Here is a 16194-nt window from a genome sequence, read left to right as displayed (position 1 = left end):
GTTAAAGAAACGTTTTGAACATTGAATACCCTCCAAAACAAGGGGCTAATCAAAATGGTACTTCCGTGAAACAAAATGAGTAGCTCTTAACGTTTTCGAAACAAAATGCGACTGACTAATTTCTACTTCGAACTTTCTGAAAGGTTTTCAGCATCTGGCAACCTTCTCCGGGAAGGCAAATTCTGTTCATATTTCCAATTATTTTTTGAAAAAAATATGCATGTCCATTGAGGAAGGGAGTAGCTCTGATGGGGTGGTAATTTATGATCTCGAACACTGGTACCATCAGTCAATGACTCTGTTTTACAAGAAAGGACAGTGGAGTCAATTAAAAAAACAGTTCGGCCGAATCGCGCCATCCCAAGCCCAGTTCGTGGCCCACTCCACACGACCGTTGGACGCGCCGGTCCGGCCCACCTATAAAGTGCTCCGCACGGCCGCACCCATCCACCACCACCACCACCGTGCGAACACCATCCCACCCACCTGTGTCGACCCGTTCGAAAACGCTCCGGAAAGACACACGAGTCCCCATCGCACTGCGCCGCCGCCGCACTAGCCGTTGCTGCTCCCCTTCCGTTCCCATTCCCAAGGAGCTGTCCTCGCACGCGCGCGGCGGAGAAAGGAGGCGGATCCGGAGGCGCGGCCGCGAGGGAGGGAAGGAGAGGAGACCAGAGATGGCGTCGCGGACGGCGTCCAAGGACATCATCACGCTGCGGGGCTCCGCCGCCATCGTTAGCGAGTTCTTCGGTACGCTCGGGCGCCGCCCTCCTCCTCTTTATCCTGAGTCCCGATCCCCACCCGGCGGGTGTTTGACGGAATGCTTCGCTTGGCATCGCAGGTTACGCGGCGAATAGGTACGGTAGGGTGTCCGGCGGGCGAGCGAACGGCGGCGGCTGTGCCGACTCGCCGGGGATTAGATCGGTGAGAAAGGTTTGGGGTTTTATGATTGGCTGATTGATCCAGTTCCGTTTGGTTTTTGGTGGCGTGCAGCATCCTGTACAACCGCGCGGTGTACCCGGAGGAGAGCTTCACCAAGGTGAAGAAGTACGGGCTCACCATGCTGCTGACGCAGGACGAGGGGGTGAAGACCTTCATCGCCAGCCTCACCTCCCAGCTCTCAGGTAGGTTTCTTCCCAGTCCCATCTGAGATCTCTCCTCCTTGGATTGCTCGCGAATGTGCTGGTGTTTACTCATTGGTTTCCCGTCGCTGGATGTTGCAGAGTGGCTGGAGGCCGGGAAGCTGCAGAGGATTGTGCTGGTGATCATGAGCAAGGCCACCAACGAGGTGCTGGAGCGCTGGAACTTCAACATCGTGACCGACGCCGAGGTCGTCGAGAAGGGGTGCGCGCCACACTCGCTCTTATCCCCATCTTCGCCCTCTCCCTGACCGATCCAAAGTTGCCGGCGTGCGTTGTGTCATGGCTTGATTACGTCTTCTTCTGATGTTCGTCAGGGCTATCAAGGAGAAGAGCGACAAGGAGATCATGCGGGAGATCCAGGCCATCATGCGCCAGATCGCGTCCTGCATCACCTACCTCCCCTGCCTCGACGAGCCATGTAAGAACAGGAACCGACATCCCCCATTAATCCTCGCCTGTTTTAGAACCCGGACTGCAACCGTGACACTCTAATTTCCTCTCCTCGCGCGTCGTACTGCCAGGCGTGTTCGACGTGCTGGCCTACACGGACACGGATGTCGACGCCCCCGGCACCTGGGTCGAGAGCGACGCCAAGCTCATCAGCAACCCTCAGATGGTCAAGCTGCACTCGTTCGACACCAAGGTATGTTGCTGCAACATCTCTCTCTCGCTTAGATCCGTCTATCGGGTCTTCGGTATTGCTGGTGCTCGATTCGATTGCTGAGAGCCACGTTCCTGTGATGGATTTTGCAGATTCACAAGGTGGACACGCTGGTCTCGTACAAGAATGACGAGTGGGACGACGAGGAGTGAAGTTCTCAAGAGCATCAAGTATACCCTGCTCTTGGCGTGAAGGCTGTGTGAATCATTTATTCACGTCTAGGCGCGTGCTGTACTAGTCTACCGCTACTACTGCTTTGGGGTGAAAGAAAAGTCTGATGCCTGTGACATTTCTTGCGTGTTCCCTGAAATCTCTAAACCTCTGGGAGTGGGGAGGCATATGTAATTCTGAGATTGAAATTCCCCTCTAGTGAAAGGAACTCATTTACTATCTTTTATATGCCGTTTTACCCTTTCATCACTTGTCCCTACTTGGGCTGGTGAGGTACCGAAATTATCTTTGCCATTTGCCAAATGTTAAGGTACTGGACACAATGTGCTGGAGTCAACTGAGAAAAGACCATAGTTGCCTGGATCCTGCACTCCTGCAGAACCGTTTCTCATCGAGAAGCAGTTGTCCTTTTCTTGCAGATTTCATGCAAGGGAAGATACATTGATACACAGTGAATTCGAAAACCACTTACTGCACACTCCAATTGCATATAATCGGCTATACATTCTAGTTAACAGTGTCATCAGCTACATTTACATATATCAGAGAACAAAGATGGCTGACTTAGATTACACTAAATGGTAGTAATATACTATGCTTCTTTGGCACACATTACATGCCTTGCCCAGGCAGATGTTGCAAAATTAATCCCCAAGGGACCGCAACCCTTGATAAATCACACCAGGGCGGAGATCATCCAGGCTATCAACATTTCTGTAGCCACCATACTCCCTGAGGAGTGTCCAACCACGCCGTGCAAGGAAATCTCGGAGGTCATCTTCGGTGTAGAACGTCTTGTCTTCTGGGGTCTGCATGCGGCTTGCATCGCAGAGTTTGATTGTCACACCTGAAAAAAATGGAAAGACCAAAAAGGTAATAGATTATCACTACTTAAAACTTGATTAGTTAAAAAGCATCTGAAATGATAAAGCCCTATTGGTTGTCCCCCTGTCCAAACAACACAAGTTGTAAGAAGCATTGTCAACAACAATTTCTTTACTAACCTAATGTGCAGATCTCATACGAGACAAAACAACATAGGTGACATAATTTTTTGGTGTCTCTGTTCTATGTTATATCCATGTGGAAAGAGAGTTCCAAAATGAAAGAAGAGTAATCATTATCATGTAGTGATGGACTATTTGCCTTGACTCATGGTTTCTTTCGAATTTTCAAGGTTTCCCTTGACAAGGCATAGGAATCCCTACACCCATACACTGTTCTAGTATGTTATTCCTAATTATTCAGAAAGTAAAAAATATCATTCTACGGCCGAGAAGAGAATTTATAATTACCATCATCAAGATGAAGTGTGTATGTTCTGATTGGCATATCCCTGTCCAAGGTACGGACAACCTCATCTTCATCTTCAAGCCAGAAAGCTCGTCTTGTTCTAAGTCCAAATGCTGATTTGATGGCTTCCTTAATTGCTTCAGCTGTACCATCAATACCTATTCTTTTAGTGTAATCGCCCCATTTGACTAAAATGACTCTTCCACCAAAAGTGCCCTGATTATCTCCACCTGTATGGATTTATGCAGAATTCCAAATACAGCAACAAATTAATCATAATAATCACTGAACTAACCAGTTTTACTGAACCATATACTGAATGCTTTTTGCAAATTGCTGCCAGAAATCAATTTTAGTAGAATTTAAGGCCTTGCCAATATTGAGAACCCTTTTCTCAAAAGGGGACATATTAAAAACTTATCACATGATATCCCCATCTTTCAAGATAGAACCCAATAAAACATGAAATCTTGAAGGCTGCATCTCAAAATACTAATTAGAAATATGTTATCTCTCTAGGTGGCTGATTTATCTCAGTGGATGTAACATAATATTGAATGATAGTAAAAGATAGTACACAGAGAGCTAAAAGTCCCAGCCAAATTCCATAAAGTACACCAATGAAGATTATAAGAAAGATAAGCTCTATTCAAGTTCAGAAGTTTTAGACCTTCTGTTTCCATAGGGCTTATTAGAACGACAAGGAGTTAAACCAAACACAATTCGTACACCAAACAGTGGGATAGCAACAGTTCAAATTGTAGCAATTTCTCGAATTCTCAGCAGTGAGAAGTTACAGGACACTCATCCAAAGTCAATTTAACTTGTTATGTGTGCAGATTATTACCATTAGTTGAGGTATCTCTCCAATTCCATTGGTTCACACCATTGGTTGCAACCGCATCAGCAGCCGTTAACGGAAGTGGATGCCTGTCGTCCTCCAAACGATCATCAATACTCAGCAATGATCTACCATTTGCTATAAAAGGGTATAGTCAACAAGAAATTCGCAAAGATACTACATGAAATAAATTAAGAAACAGGTATTGTTGCATGCGTAGGATAGCTCAGTACCTTCAACAGGTCCAAAGGGAATGCTAGCATCTTCAAAGCCTAGATTGAATGCAGAGAATATTAGTCCATGAGCTAACAAAAAGTACTGCAACCAAAAATCAAATAAAGCACAAAGCCCAAATATTCAGCCATTTAGCATATCAAAAACTATTTACTAATGAAAAAGTAACTTGGGCATATGAGAGACACACCATATGATTCACAAAGCTATCACATAAGCGCACACCCTACGTCAAAACACAACTACACAAGCGAACTTGGAAACAAAAACAAATGCATATTGCATAAGTAATATTAGTGTTATCGCTATATCTAGGTCATATATTCTCAAACAGCTCAGTAAGCTTGATAAGTTTAGCTAGCCTTATAATTTACGCACGCATCTGTACCAATGGTCCACCAATGAACTATGCAATATTAATCTTAATTTTAAGAAATTGTACATTAAGGCCTTTTTGTACACCTTACGTTACTATGAGGCGTTACAAGATTAACAAACCGTTGCAATAGCATAAATGCACACTGTCATATACCAAAATGGTTGGCTTGTATCTAAGACACAAAGCTTTGCATGTTCAAGACACATCTAGTCATCGTTTCATCATCTTGCAAAGCATGAAAAATCTCTATCATAAGGCAGAGTTGCACCGTTATCTGTCGCGAACTGCAGGTAGGACTCGATCTTGGAGTTGGATGTGGGGCTCTTCCCGGCACCACTGCCGCTGCCGCTGCCAACGCCGCCGCCGCTGCCGCTCGCCTTCCCACGGCGCTTGAGCAGGTCGTCGATCTCCTTGTAGTACGCCATCTTGGCGTTGCCGTTCCCTCCGGCGCCGGAGCCGCCGCCGCCGCTGCTCCGCGCGTGGCTGCGCGCCTTCTTGAACTCCTTGAGGAGGTTGCGCCACTTGTCCGTGCACATGGTCGGGGAACGGTCGAACCCTTGGTCCCGCATCCGGGAGGAGATGGCCTCCCAGAGGTGCTTGTTGGACTTGGAGGTGTTGAAGTGGGCGTCCATCTCCCGGCGCAGCGCGATGAGACAGAGGGTCTCCTCCCGGACCCACGTCTCCGCGCGCCTCTTCGGCACCGACCCCGCCGCCGCCGCGGCGCGGGAGGAGGAGTCGTGGCCGCCGTCCTCGCCGCTGCTCTCCGGGAGGAGCAGCGGTGGAGTGGGCGCCGCCGGCGGCCCGGAGAGGAGCATCGCCGCGGCGGCGCGGGGAGGAGGAAGGGGGAAGCCGGTGGCGCTTGGGGTTTCGGAGTGGCAGTGTGCTGTAGAGGGAGGTGAACGGCGAGGTGGTGAGGGGGACTGGGAAGCGGCGACGGGGGCCCACGGGCCAGGCAGGGTTCGTGGTTTCCCCGAATGGATGGACCTCTGATGAATGTAGGCCCAGCCGAGCTTACGAGTACAGAGAAGAGCAAACCGACCTAGCCTCTGAGAATAGGCCCAGCTTAGCTTATACTCCGTAGTTTACGAGTGACAAGCCACGCGCCAAGCTCGCCATACTGCTTTTATGTTGTGTTGGCACGACCGCACGAGGAAATAAAATGGTGACCGTAGCGTGCATATTCACCTCCCTCTCAAAAAATTTACTTGTCCAGGCTTCTGGATAGCCAACTGATCAAGAATCCTACACCAATTTTGTCCCGTGGTTAGCAACATAACGTCACGGGGTGCGGTGGAATCCATTGTGGCTTCAAAATTTAAATTGTACTTTTCCTCCGTCCCAAATTACTATTTGTTTTAGAAAAATATTTTAGCTTTTCTAGATACATAACATTTATATAGATGTATAACTACTTAAATTTGGAACGGAGGGAGTAGCAAACTGCATCAATGGGGTGGGGTGACCACAGTGAGGCAATACGGTCATGGTATGTAAGCCGATTAACCGAGAAGCGAGAGGCTGAAGTCGTTCTTTCTTCTCGATGTATCATATTTTGTTGCTCCAATTATGCATTTCTCCCTCATTCAACCCCTTCGACGTCCTAGATGCGACGGTTGAAATTTGTTATTGATAAATCCCGGCATGTAGTGATCTAGCTGATTTACCCTTCGAATGAGAACCACTTGATGATCATTTATCAATGGCTTGATGATCATTTATCAACCGCTTGATGAAAAAAGGTTGATGTTTGGAGGTCAAAGTAAATAGAATAGTGATTAATAAAAAATGTGAAAAATCCTTTACCTAGATCAGGAGCGCATGTAGCCAAGCGATCATTGCAATAAAACCGGACATCCAACACCGAGTTTGTGTTTTCTCCATTAATTACATACAAGTGTGTTTGGATCGAGTTTATTTTAATACTAATCGTTGATTAAAAAATATAATATTTAAATATTCAAAGTTTAAAAATTGCTGGTTAAAATTTTTCACGGTATTTAAATCTTGAAATGGTGCCCGCCGGGATCAACAACCCACGGGTGCTGATGCCGGATCATATCCGCGAATAAAGAACATCGCCATTGCCGGATCATAACCGCAGCGCTCAAAATGGTGCAGACATAGGGCCTGTTTGGTTCTAGGCTCCTAAAATTTTAGCTCTTAGAAGTTTTAGTCAGCATTTAGTCAGCTCCTAAAATATTGTTTGGTTCCAGTGACTAAAACTGACTAAAGGCAATAAATACTGTGGCAAAAGGACCATGCTACCCTTTTCCATGCCCCTACTCCTTCTCTGCCTGACGCCTCTTCTTCCCTGCGCTTGCTAGTGCCATACTCACCACTGGAATCTAAAGATCATAACACAGCTCAATGCAGAGACAAAGTAGGCATCAACAGAAAAGCAAACAACAATACCAAATAAGCACAAATGGGCTGAGTAACCATTCTATTCCAGGCATATCAAGGTTCGCATTCTAAGAATTTGATGGAGAAACACATAGTTTTCATGACGAGTTACTGGACCAACAATGCCCACACCACTACTTCGAACAACTAGAGAGTGGTTGCAAAAAAAATTGCTTGCATAGCAGGCAACTCTCTCTCTACAGGCGTACACCTCCAACAAGCGACGAGGGGGAAACCGGGACCGACAACGATGTGGAGGAAGGGCGGCTCTTCTCCTCCAAGCCCAAGCTCGCTGCGGCCGACACGTCGTGGCCGTGGCCCTCCTGCGCTGCCAGCCCGCAGACGGCCTCCTTCTGCCGTTAGGGGCGCCACGACGGCGACGACTACCAGCCATGCACCAGTCGAAGGAAGAGGAGGCGTTGGCGTCGGCGTCGCTGGTGGAGGAGAGCGTGGCGGTGGACTCAGAGGCCACGAACGGGGACTGCTGGCGGGGGAGGGCGCGGCCGGCGGGGGAGGCCGTGGCCGTCGGCGTAGAGGATGGATCTGCGGGCGGCGGGGGGTTGGACGGATCTATGCACGGATCCTTCCTCGGATCCGGCGGGGGATGGCGCGGCTGCCGGTGAGAAGCCGCGGGCGGCGGCGTGGACTAGGGAGGGATCGGCGGTGGGGCTGGGAGGATTTGGCGGCGTGGAGGAGGGAGGATGCGGTGGGAGGGAGGGCACGGCGGGGCGCTACGGTGCCATGCGGGCGCAGGGACAGCGGGCGGGGCCGCGGGGGTGGGAGGGTGCCGGGTGGGCAGAGTGGAGTTTAGGAGGGGGTGGAGCTCTTAAAGGAATTGAAGCAAAATTTTAGTCACTTTTAGTTAATATGTTTGACTCTTTAGTCACTTTTTAGGAGTTAAAGATTTTAGGAGGTGGAACTAAGTATGCTTAGAGCAACTCCAAGAGAATACTAAAAAATTCTTCCCCAAAACTATGTATTGGGGGTTCTCCCAAAAAATATTTCCTCTAAAAATATATCAGTCCACAGCAGATCGCTAATAAATAGCCCCCAATATTTCAAACACAGGCCACGTCATCGTATTGGGCCCATCGGAAGGGACGCGTGGGCGTGCGGGAATCAGGATTGGGGGAGGAACGCCAACGCTAAAATATACACGGTGGCAGGCTGTTTTTTAGCGTTGCTAAAAAATTGGGGAAGGTTTAGGTGGATTGTTGGAGTTCATTTTTTCTCTCTTTTTTCCTAAAAAAGGTATTGGGAGTAAGATTAGCAGTCTCTTGGAGTTGCTCTGAGACTCCGAAAGTCGTTGGATCCGAACAGAGCTCGAGCGCAACGCCTTTCTGGGTTGCCTTTGCCTGAGCATTTGCAATTTGCAGGTAAGCGAGGGAATAGGGATCCACCGGATCAGTAGTTGGTTGGCAGACGAAAACCCGCCAAAACGATGCGGCTTTCTGCCCGCCTGCAGCGTCTCGGCTTTCTGCGCGCGCGCGCGTCAGCGCGTCGGGCCGTCAGCATCTCGGCGGCGCACGCACCGACCCTGACCGTGACCGAGCCACCCGGCGTCGGGGGTGTTTGGGTGCGGGTACTAAACTTTAGGAGGGGTCACATCGGATGTTCGGACGCTAATTAGGAGGACTAAACATGAGCTAATTATAAAACTAACTGCAGAACCCCTATACTAATTCACGAGATGAATCTATTAAGCCTAATTAATCCATCATTAGCAAATGGTTACTGTAGCACCACATTGTCAAATCATGGACTAATTAGGCTTAATAGATTCGTCTCGCGAATTAGACTCCATCTGTGTAGTTAGTTTTGTAATTAGACTATATTTAATACTTCTAATTAGTATCCAAACATCCGATGTGACGGGTACTAAAATTTATGTGGTGTATCCAAACACCCCCGCGTCGGCGTCGGCGCCTCGGCCGCACGCGGACACGCAACGCGCCCGTGCGCGTCAGCGCTTACCAGAGGCCGCACCCTCTTTTTACCCGTCCGCCGAGACCTGGAGGCTGGAGCGGCAGTACTTGGCCAAGAAGGAATCCGGGGGAAAGGAGTCCGTTGCCTTTTGACCAGCTCCAGCCAGATGCGCCGTCCTGTACCGTGATCCTGTCAGCGGCCGGGCAGCTGGTGCGGGCCTGCGGGGGGGTGACGTGCGAGGAAAAGCCGAGAAGCTCTCTGCTCTGTACTCTGTAGTACATGTACATGCGACACCCCAAAAAATGCCCCGCTCGTGCAGCGCAGCAGCAGGTGCGGCACCCAGGAGTTACCACGCCGGTTTTTTTTTTTTTTGCCTTCCTGAGACAGACCGGTGCCTTCCTCCCCACGGATTCTGTCACGTCGCACGACAGCTGACTACTAGTACCACGTCTCGATCCTCGACCAGAGAGCAACACGTTCCTGTCGACGTCCTCTATCTAACCGACCTGACACGATTTACTGCTGCTGCTGTTGGAAGCTGTTTTGTTCTCGGTCTCTGCTCTAACCAAAGGAGGATGGAAGAAGATCTTCTGCAAAATCTCATAATAACTCGCCCTAAAAAAAATAGAATCTCGTAATTACTCTCTCGAAATCTCTATCTCCCGGGAGGAACCAAGAAAGGATATCTTCTGCTGCATTAAAAGATGGAGAAAATATCACAATCTTTTTAAAATGGCGTGAGGGAGCTAGCGTATCTGGTACGATTGAATTTACGTGAACCCATGCTGAACCTCTCAAACAGCTACGCGACACGGAAAGAAAAGGATTCCCGTGGAACCGGTCCATCACGTAGACCGTAGGCCGCGCTGCGTTCCCACGGCCCGTGCGCGCAGGCCTTATCGTCGGGGATCCAGCGCCGCCCGCCCGGCGTCGTCACGCACGCCGTCACGGCGGATCCACGTGTGGCCGGCGGGGAACACGTGTAAGGAGCAGCGCCCAACAACCCGCTCCATCCATGAATGCGCGCGCATCCGGGGGATCCCCCTGGGGGCTTCGCTGCCACTCCGCTGTCACGTAAATCCACCCGCCGTTTGGCGTGCGCAGCCGCGCGGGCCCAGGAGCGTGGGCGTCAGCGGTGGCCCACGCGTCAGCCTGCTCTACGCGTGGCAGCGAATGGCCCCCGCGTGGCAGGGCGCGAGACCGGAGGCCCGGCGGTACCACGAGTCTGAACCCGGGGGACGCGCGGATGGAGTGGAGGGAAGGAACGGGCAAATGGTTCTGGTGCTTTTGCAAAGAACACCCCAGGCGCTGATGAAAACACGCGTTTATGTGCAGAGGTGGCAAATGTTATTCCCGAGGCTTTTGGGGAGCAAAGTGCGTCTTATTGCGTCCCTAGAAAATAAATTTTCTTTAAACAATAGTACTTTCCATTTTATTACTGTATCGGTGGTAACGTGGCAGTAATCCTTACCCTTCCCATCGTTTACTATCCTACGGTGCCACCGTCCTACCAAATCCGTTACAGATATCTCAGTATTGCTTGATAGGAATCCTAGCCGTCGATAGTCTTTCAATGCCGCTATAAATATCTTAGCGGCGTCGCGAGAGTAACCCTAGCCTTTCCTCCCTTTTCATTCTTCTACGCCGTCGGCTTACCAAGGCAACTACATGTATTCCTGTGAGACTCGCAATATCAACTCTACCATCCCCGTACTCCTCTTTCTCGAGCGGCAGCGCCACCATATCGATGGTGTCGAGTAGTAAACCTAGCCTTTTCTCTTTCTCTAGCACCGACGACGGCGGCGGCAAGGACGACTTACCAAGGTAGGTATAGATATCTCGTTGGTGCCATTAAGTAGATCTAATCTTTTTGCTCACCTTTTCTTTCTTGTATCGTCGTTGTCCTACCAAGAAATTATTTTATTCTCTTACTCGCCAATTGTTTCCTTTGTGAATAGCTCCACACACTAGATCTAGAGTAGAAGTAGCCTCGGTTAACGGTGATGTGATCTTTGGTGTAGTTACCATCCATGTACTCTGGATTAATTGTTGGTTAATGTATCATTCATTTATAGTTGGTGGTGACACCTTTCTACCTCTTTGTTGCGTAGAAAGAAATCCCTTTGTTATGTCACTACTCGCTTAGAGATGTGTCAGGAAGATGATCGACAAATCGAGGGAGGATCGTATCCGCAAGAACTAAAGAAGTATAATGCATAATCTCACATGTGTGGTATATTTTCTGATTACTTCTTTTTTGTAAATCCTTGCCGTGAAACTTTAGATAGATAAAATGGGATGGAATAATCTCAGGTGAAATATTTACATTTTTCGTGGGCCCAAAATTTCCACCCGCATCATTTGATTTGCCACTACCCATATATGGCGTGGCTCTACCATATATATATTTTTCTTTTGCGGCACGCCGGTTGGATTGGCCGATCCGTACCTTATCGAATCATTTCCTTTTGGATTCAGACTCTTCCGTGGCATCTAGAATGGCCATGAATTTAGGATTGTCATTATCACTGTGGAATCCAATGCACTCCCGCTCTTTGATCCCCCTCCCAAGTTCTGCAGATATGCAAAACCAAGCCCAGAGTGTTTCCGAAATTCCAAAACCAGGCTCCAATCCAGCCTCGCGTGCTCCGCCGCAAGTTTCCCTCCACCCGCACCCCAACGACGCGAATCCGCGCCGCGGGCGGGCGGGTGGGCGGGCAATCTTGCGGAAATCCCCCTCTCGCACGGCCCGGGAGAGAGAAGATCAGGAGGAAATCCCCACCAGAACGCGAACGAAAAGGCGAGCCCGCGACTAGAAAAACCAGATCGCGTTCGCCTAGCCGCCCGCTGCCCCGGCCCCCACCAGAGCAGAGGCCGCCACACCCTCTCGTCCCCTCTCCTCGGCTCCTCCCCACCCCTCCCTCGGTCCCTCCTACCCCTCCGCTCCCCTCGGCGCGGCGCGGAAGAAGGCCAAGGGGGACGGCAGGCAGGAAGAGGCTTCGAGATTTTTGCGGAACTCCCACGCTACCACCTTCTCTCCACCACCACCACCACCACCACCACCGCTCCTCTAAGCCTGCGTCCCGTGTAGGGTTTCCGCGCGCCACCGTCTCCACTCCAATCCCAGACACAACCCCCGCCCGTCCTACCACCGCCGCATTCGGAGCTCTGCATCTGCCTGCAGCCGAGTCGCCAATCGCCGCCTACCCCGCCCGAGGAGCTTCGTACCGGTTTGGGGATTTCGGTTCCCCACTGTTGCCGGTTGTGTTGGGGGATCTGGGTGGAGTGTCTTGTTTTGGAGCGATTGTTTTCTGGCGATTTGGGCGTGATTATCAGGGTTGAGTGGATGATGGTGAGGTCGGGTGATTAGATTTGGGGGTTGGTCGGGGAGGGGGTTCGGTTTAGTAATTTTTGGGCCCCTAGTTTCTCTGCTATTGGATTGGATTGGGATCCATGATCGAGATTGCTCGGTGAAGTTTTTGGTCCTAGGGATTGTGTTTTTTTGATCGGCCCGGACCAGGAATAGAGGGTTTCTCTTTGAGGAGATCTAGGGCCGTGTTCTCTCGTCCTCTGTAGATATAGTCAAAAAAAGAAAAAGAAAAAAAGAACAAAAGAGGAGAAGGTAGTGGAACGGAGGTTGGAGGCCATGGCGCTGAATTGCTCATCACGGTCGCCGCTCCTGGCAACCGATGATTGTGCCGGCATGATGCTTGGGTGTGGGTGCCGGTCAGAGGAGGCCTCCCCGCTGTCATCCTGCGGGGTGAATTCGCTGTGGTGGGATGACCTGGAGCTGGAGCTGGAGGAGGAGGTGGACGAGTCCGACCCTGTGGATCTTTTACCCACAGACCCCTTTGGGATGAACCTGGAGACCTCATTCACTGCGGCGATTGCCAGTTGCATCGAGGACCTAACTGTCATGTCCGGTGCAGGGCATTTTGGAAATGGTGGCGATGATGATCTTTTCGCCGACCTGAGTTATCATTACTTCAATCAGGCTTTTGTGTTTGCTCCGGAGCCGTGTATTGGTGGCTATATGGGTGTTTTTGAGGGCTCCTTTGGGTTTGGAGGCCTCTCTGGTGGTGGAGGCATGGACCAATTTTCACGGTTGCCTTTTGAGCCTGCTGGGTCCATGGAGGATCCATCTAGCTCTTGCGAGGCAACTTTGGCATGCTGTGATACAGTTGATGCTGCTCCTGTCCAAGAGGGAAATGATGCACATGAGGGAATGGTGTTTGTTTTGGGCTATCTTGGCTTACGTGACATCCTTTCTCTTGAGATGGTGTGCAAGTCATTGCGTTCAGCTGTTCGGAATGAACCATTTTTATGGAAGTGCATCCATATTGACTCGCAGTTGGGCGAGAAGATTTCTGATGCTGATCTTCTCTGCTTGACACAAAAGTCCCTGGGTTCTTTGCAGTGCCTTAGTCTCGAGGGTTGCACGGAAATCTCAGATCAGGGACTGAAGGCTATTTTAGAAAGTAATCTACAGTTAACAAAGGTTAGTATGGTTTAATCCTCTTGCAAATATTTCTAACTGATGTGACTGCTTCATGTCTTGCAGTTGAATAGTTTTATTTATTATACCTTACTAGCAAATGTTGTTTGTATCATATCAAATTCTTGGTAATCCATTGTTATCACTGCACCATTTTATGTGATTGTTACTGCCGTGGAAAAATTCTTCATTATAGCTCAAAATGAATTGCATTATGGTTCTGCTTGCTCGAAATGCATTTTGTACTTGCAGCTGTGGACATCCAGTTTGAATTTTAGTGATATGATCTTCAGTGTTATTTGTTCGGAACAAGGCTACTGCCTTGTATATTCTCAGTTTCTCCAGTATGTTTTGTCTATGGGATGAACTGGAAGCTTGCAAATTTTACTCATCTGTCCATGTATTTGCCAGACCATGATCACAGATTCAAACTAATTTGAGGAAACTACATGCATGCTCTGTGACAGTAGTGGTATACTGGTATCAGTTAGCTTGAGAGTATTGCATGTTTTTGCTGAAGAGTACAAAGAAGGTTTAATTAATTTTGAATTAAGGACTTAAGAATTTTTCATTTTAATGTTGGGGCCAGTAAGAAAAGCTGTGCCACCAGTTTAGGGGTAATTCACAATTCTCTATTTGCTGAGCTTCGTCTTTTTTTTTGGTACAGTTGGGCATTTTTGGCGCATTCCGGATGACTTACCAAGGTCTTATTGACAATCTGAGGTCATTTAATATGGTAGCAGATATTGGTATTAAGAAACTCAGAGTTGCAAACCGCTTCACTTTATCAGAAGCGCAATATGAGGAGTTATTGTCCTTGTTGCGAATAGACAATGGGCAGGCATTGCACAAACAGGAGCCACGTATCTTTCATCCTGATAGTCTTCTACCAGATCCTCACGGTGGATATGTTCCTGATGGTTTCATGCCAGATCTTCATGATGAATACGCTCTTGATATTGAGAAATGCCCTCTTTGTCCAAACTACAAGCTTGTTTTCGATTGCCCATCAGAGGAATGCAAGATCAGCGGATCTGTTACTTGCAGAGGGTGTGCTGTTTGCATCAAGAGATGTATAAAGTGTGGGAGATGTATAGACGATGAGTTTCATGAGACATTTCTTCTGGAGAACATCTGCCCTATCTGTCAGCCGCATGGAGATTCATCTCCCTCTGAAAAATAGATGTTCCGTCTTATCCATTGGATTGGATGGATACAGTCCTAACATAGCATTTCTTTTGTTGATGCTCCCATCCATGTGGGGCCATCTTGACAGAGTATCTCTAACAAGGAAAAGAACAAAAAGAAAGGTATACTTTGCTATGAGCGTAGGTGCAGCGGATATATTGTGTTTGCTTGCAAGAAAAAAGAAAAAAGAAAAAAATCCAGAAAAACAAAAGTGAAAGGATGGATTGGCTGTTCAACTGCGAGCAGTGGGTAGTGCCAAACTGACAATGGAGGTAGGTGATTCTATGCTTTTCATGATTTTTTTTTGCCTCTTTTGGAATGTAGCAATTTTATACTAGTTCAGTCTGCATGATAATAGAATACTGCTCTCTAAATCAGAGCCTCAGCTCCTGTGAGCATTTACTTACCATGTTCTGTTTTCTTGTTTCAGGAATGTGAAGTGCTCAGAGTGTGGAAGTACTGTGTGTAAGATTGTTCGAGTGGGGCTGCTTGATGCTGCATGTTCTTGGAACTTCAGATGGAAGATATTAGCTTTCGGCGCCCCCCCAAAATAAAATCTGATGTACCTACCTGTGTACTATGTTATCGGACAAATGTAATAGTTACTTGTCTGTGTTGTAGAAACATCGTGCCATCTGACTTGTGCCAGCTACATTCGAATAAATAAAAAACTGACTTCTAACTTAGCTGCTGGAGTCTTATTGCACCTGCGTCTGCTCAGGCGCCTGTTTTTTTTGCCAGATGCTTGTTCGGAGATTGTTTGTGGTTTATACGTCCGTTGTGATATCATTTTGCTCAGGTGCCTTTTTTTTTTTGCTAGATGCATGTTCAAGGATTGTTTCTGGTGGTTGTCTGTTGCGATCTCATCCTGGCAAGCTTTGAAAGTGTGGCCGTCCTTTTTGTGCTGCTGGGAGCATAAATGGGACGTCCTTCGTTGTTGCTGAATGCTGATGAAAGTTGAAACACAGCATGCGGAAGCTTGTGGTTGTGTCCCCTCTTCGCTATATTTGCTATCATGTTTTCATGCTACTGAGTGCTGCCTCCTGTGACCAAGCGTCCGGTCCCGTTTCTCCGGACGGAAAAGACGCTTGGTCGCTCAAACAACACCTGCCAGAGGCGCAAGGTGTCTGTTTTCCGTTCCGACATGTGGAATGTGCTGCGTTTCTGTGTCGTGGACGGAGAACAGCAGCGCTGGCTCCCAGAATAGAAGCTTGTTGTGCTACTCTAATTATAGAGGCGCACTGGAAACACGCTGAGCCAAACAAGTGCTGGTCTCTCCTGAGCACATGGCTTGATACACAAAACTGAAAGGAGGCATGCTGCGCTATAACCAGCAAAAACGCGTTACCGAGCGCATGGTTTACCGGCCAGTTAGGCCTTGGTTTGGAGTTTTGAACTGGTCTGGCCGTCTGGCTCCTGTCCGATGTTCTCGACCAGGTTAGGCCCTGGCCGTGGCATGCC

General features: G+C 48.8%; 3 protein-coding genes across 3 annotated transcripts; 2 read left to right on the top strand and 1 right to left on the bottom strand.

Moving 5' to 3' along the window:
- Window positions 1-445: 445 nt before the first annotated feature.
- On the top strand, window positions 446-2200 carry LOC117865061 (mitotic spindle checkpoint protein MAD2). The gene is made up of 7 exons (XM_034749138.2): window positions 446-750; window positions 842-857; window positions 994-1124; window positions 1224-1344; window positions 1457-1560; window positions 1664-1785; window positions 1896-2200. Exons 1-7 carry the CDS (start codon window positions 678-680, stop codon window positions 1953-1955), a joined length of 627 nt encoding a protein of 208 aa, XP_034605029.1. The 5' UTR covers window positions 446-677; the 3' UTR covers window positions 1956-2200.
- A 230-nt stretch (window positions 2201-2430) lies between these two features.
- LOC117865060 (trihelix transcription factor GT-1) lies at window positions 2431-5606 on the bottom strand. Its single transcript, XM_034749137.2, has 5 exons — window positions 4990-5606; window positions 4342-4380; window positions 4115-4246; window positions 3270-3497; window positions 2431-2821 (listed from the first exon to the last, which is right to left on the bottom strand). Exons 1-5 carry the CDS (start codon window positions 5534-5536, stop codon window positions 2619-2621), a joined length of 1149 nt encoding a protein of 382 aa, XP_034605028.1. The 5' UTR covers window positions 5537-5606; the 3' UTR covers window positions 2431-2618.
- Window positions 5607-11890: 6284 nt separating this feature from the next.
- LOC117864247 (F-box protein SKIP14) lies at window positions 11891-15419 on the top strand. Its single transcript, XM_034748280.2, has 3 exons — window positions 11891-13548; window positions 14213-15005; window positions 15164-15419. The coding sequence occupies exons 1-2, from the start codon at window positions 12697-12699 to the stop codon at window positions 14726-14728; spliced, it is 1368 nt and encodes a 455-aa protein (XP_034604171.1). The 5' UTR covers window positions 11891-12696; the 3' UTR covers window positions 14729-15005; window positions 15164-15419.
- Window positions 15420-16194: the final 775 nt, after the last annotated feature.

Source organism: Setaria viridis, chromosome 7 (assembly GCF_005286985.2).
Source record: "Setaria viridis chromosome 7, Setaria_viridis_v4.0, whole genome shotgun sequence".
In the NCBI taxonomy this organism is placed as follows: domain Eukaryota; kingdom Viridiplantae; phylum Streptophyta; class Magnoliopsida; order Poales; family Poaceae; genus Setaria; species Setaria viridis.
This window is presented reverse-complemented; position numbering and strand designations above follow the sequence as displayed.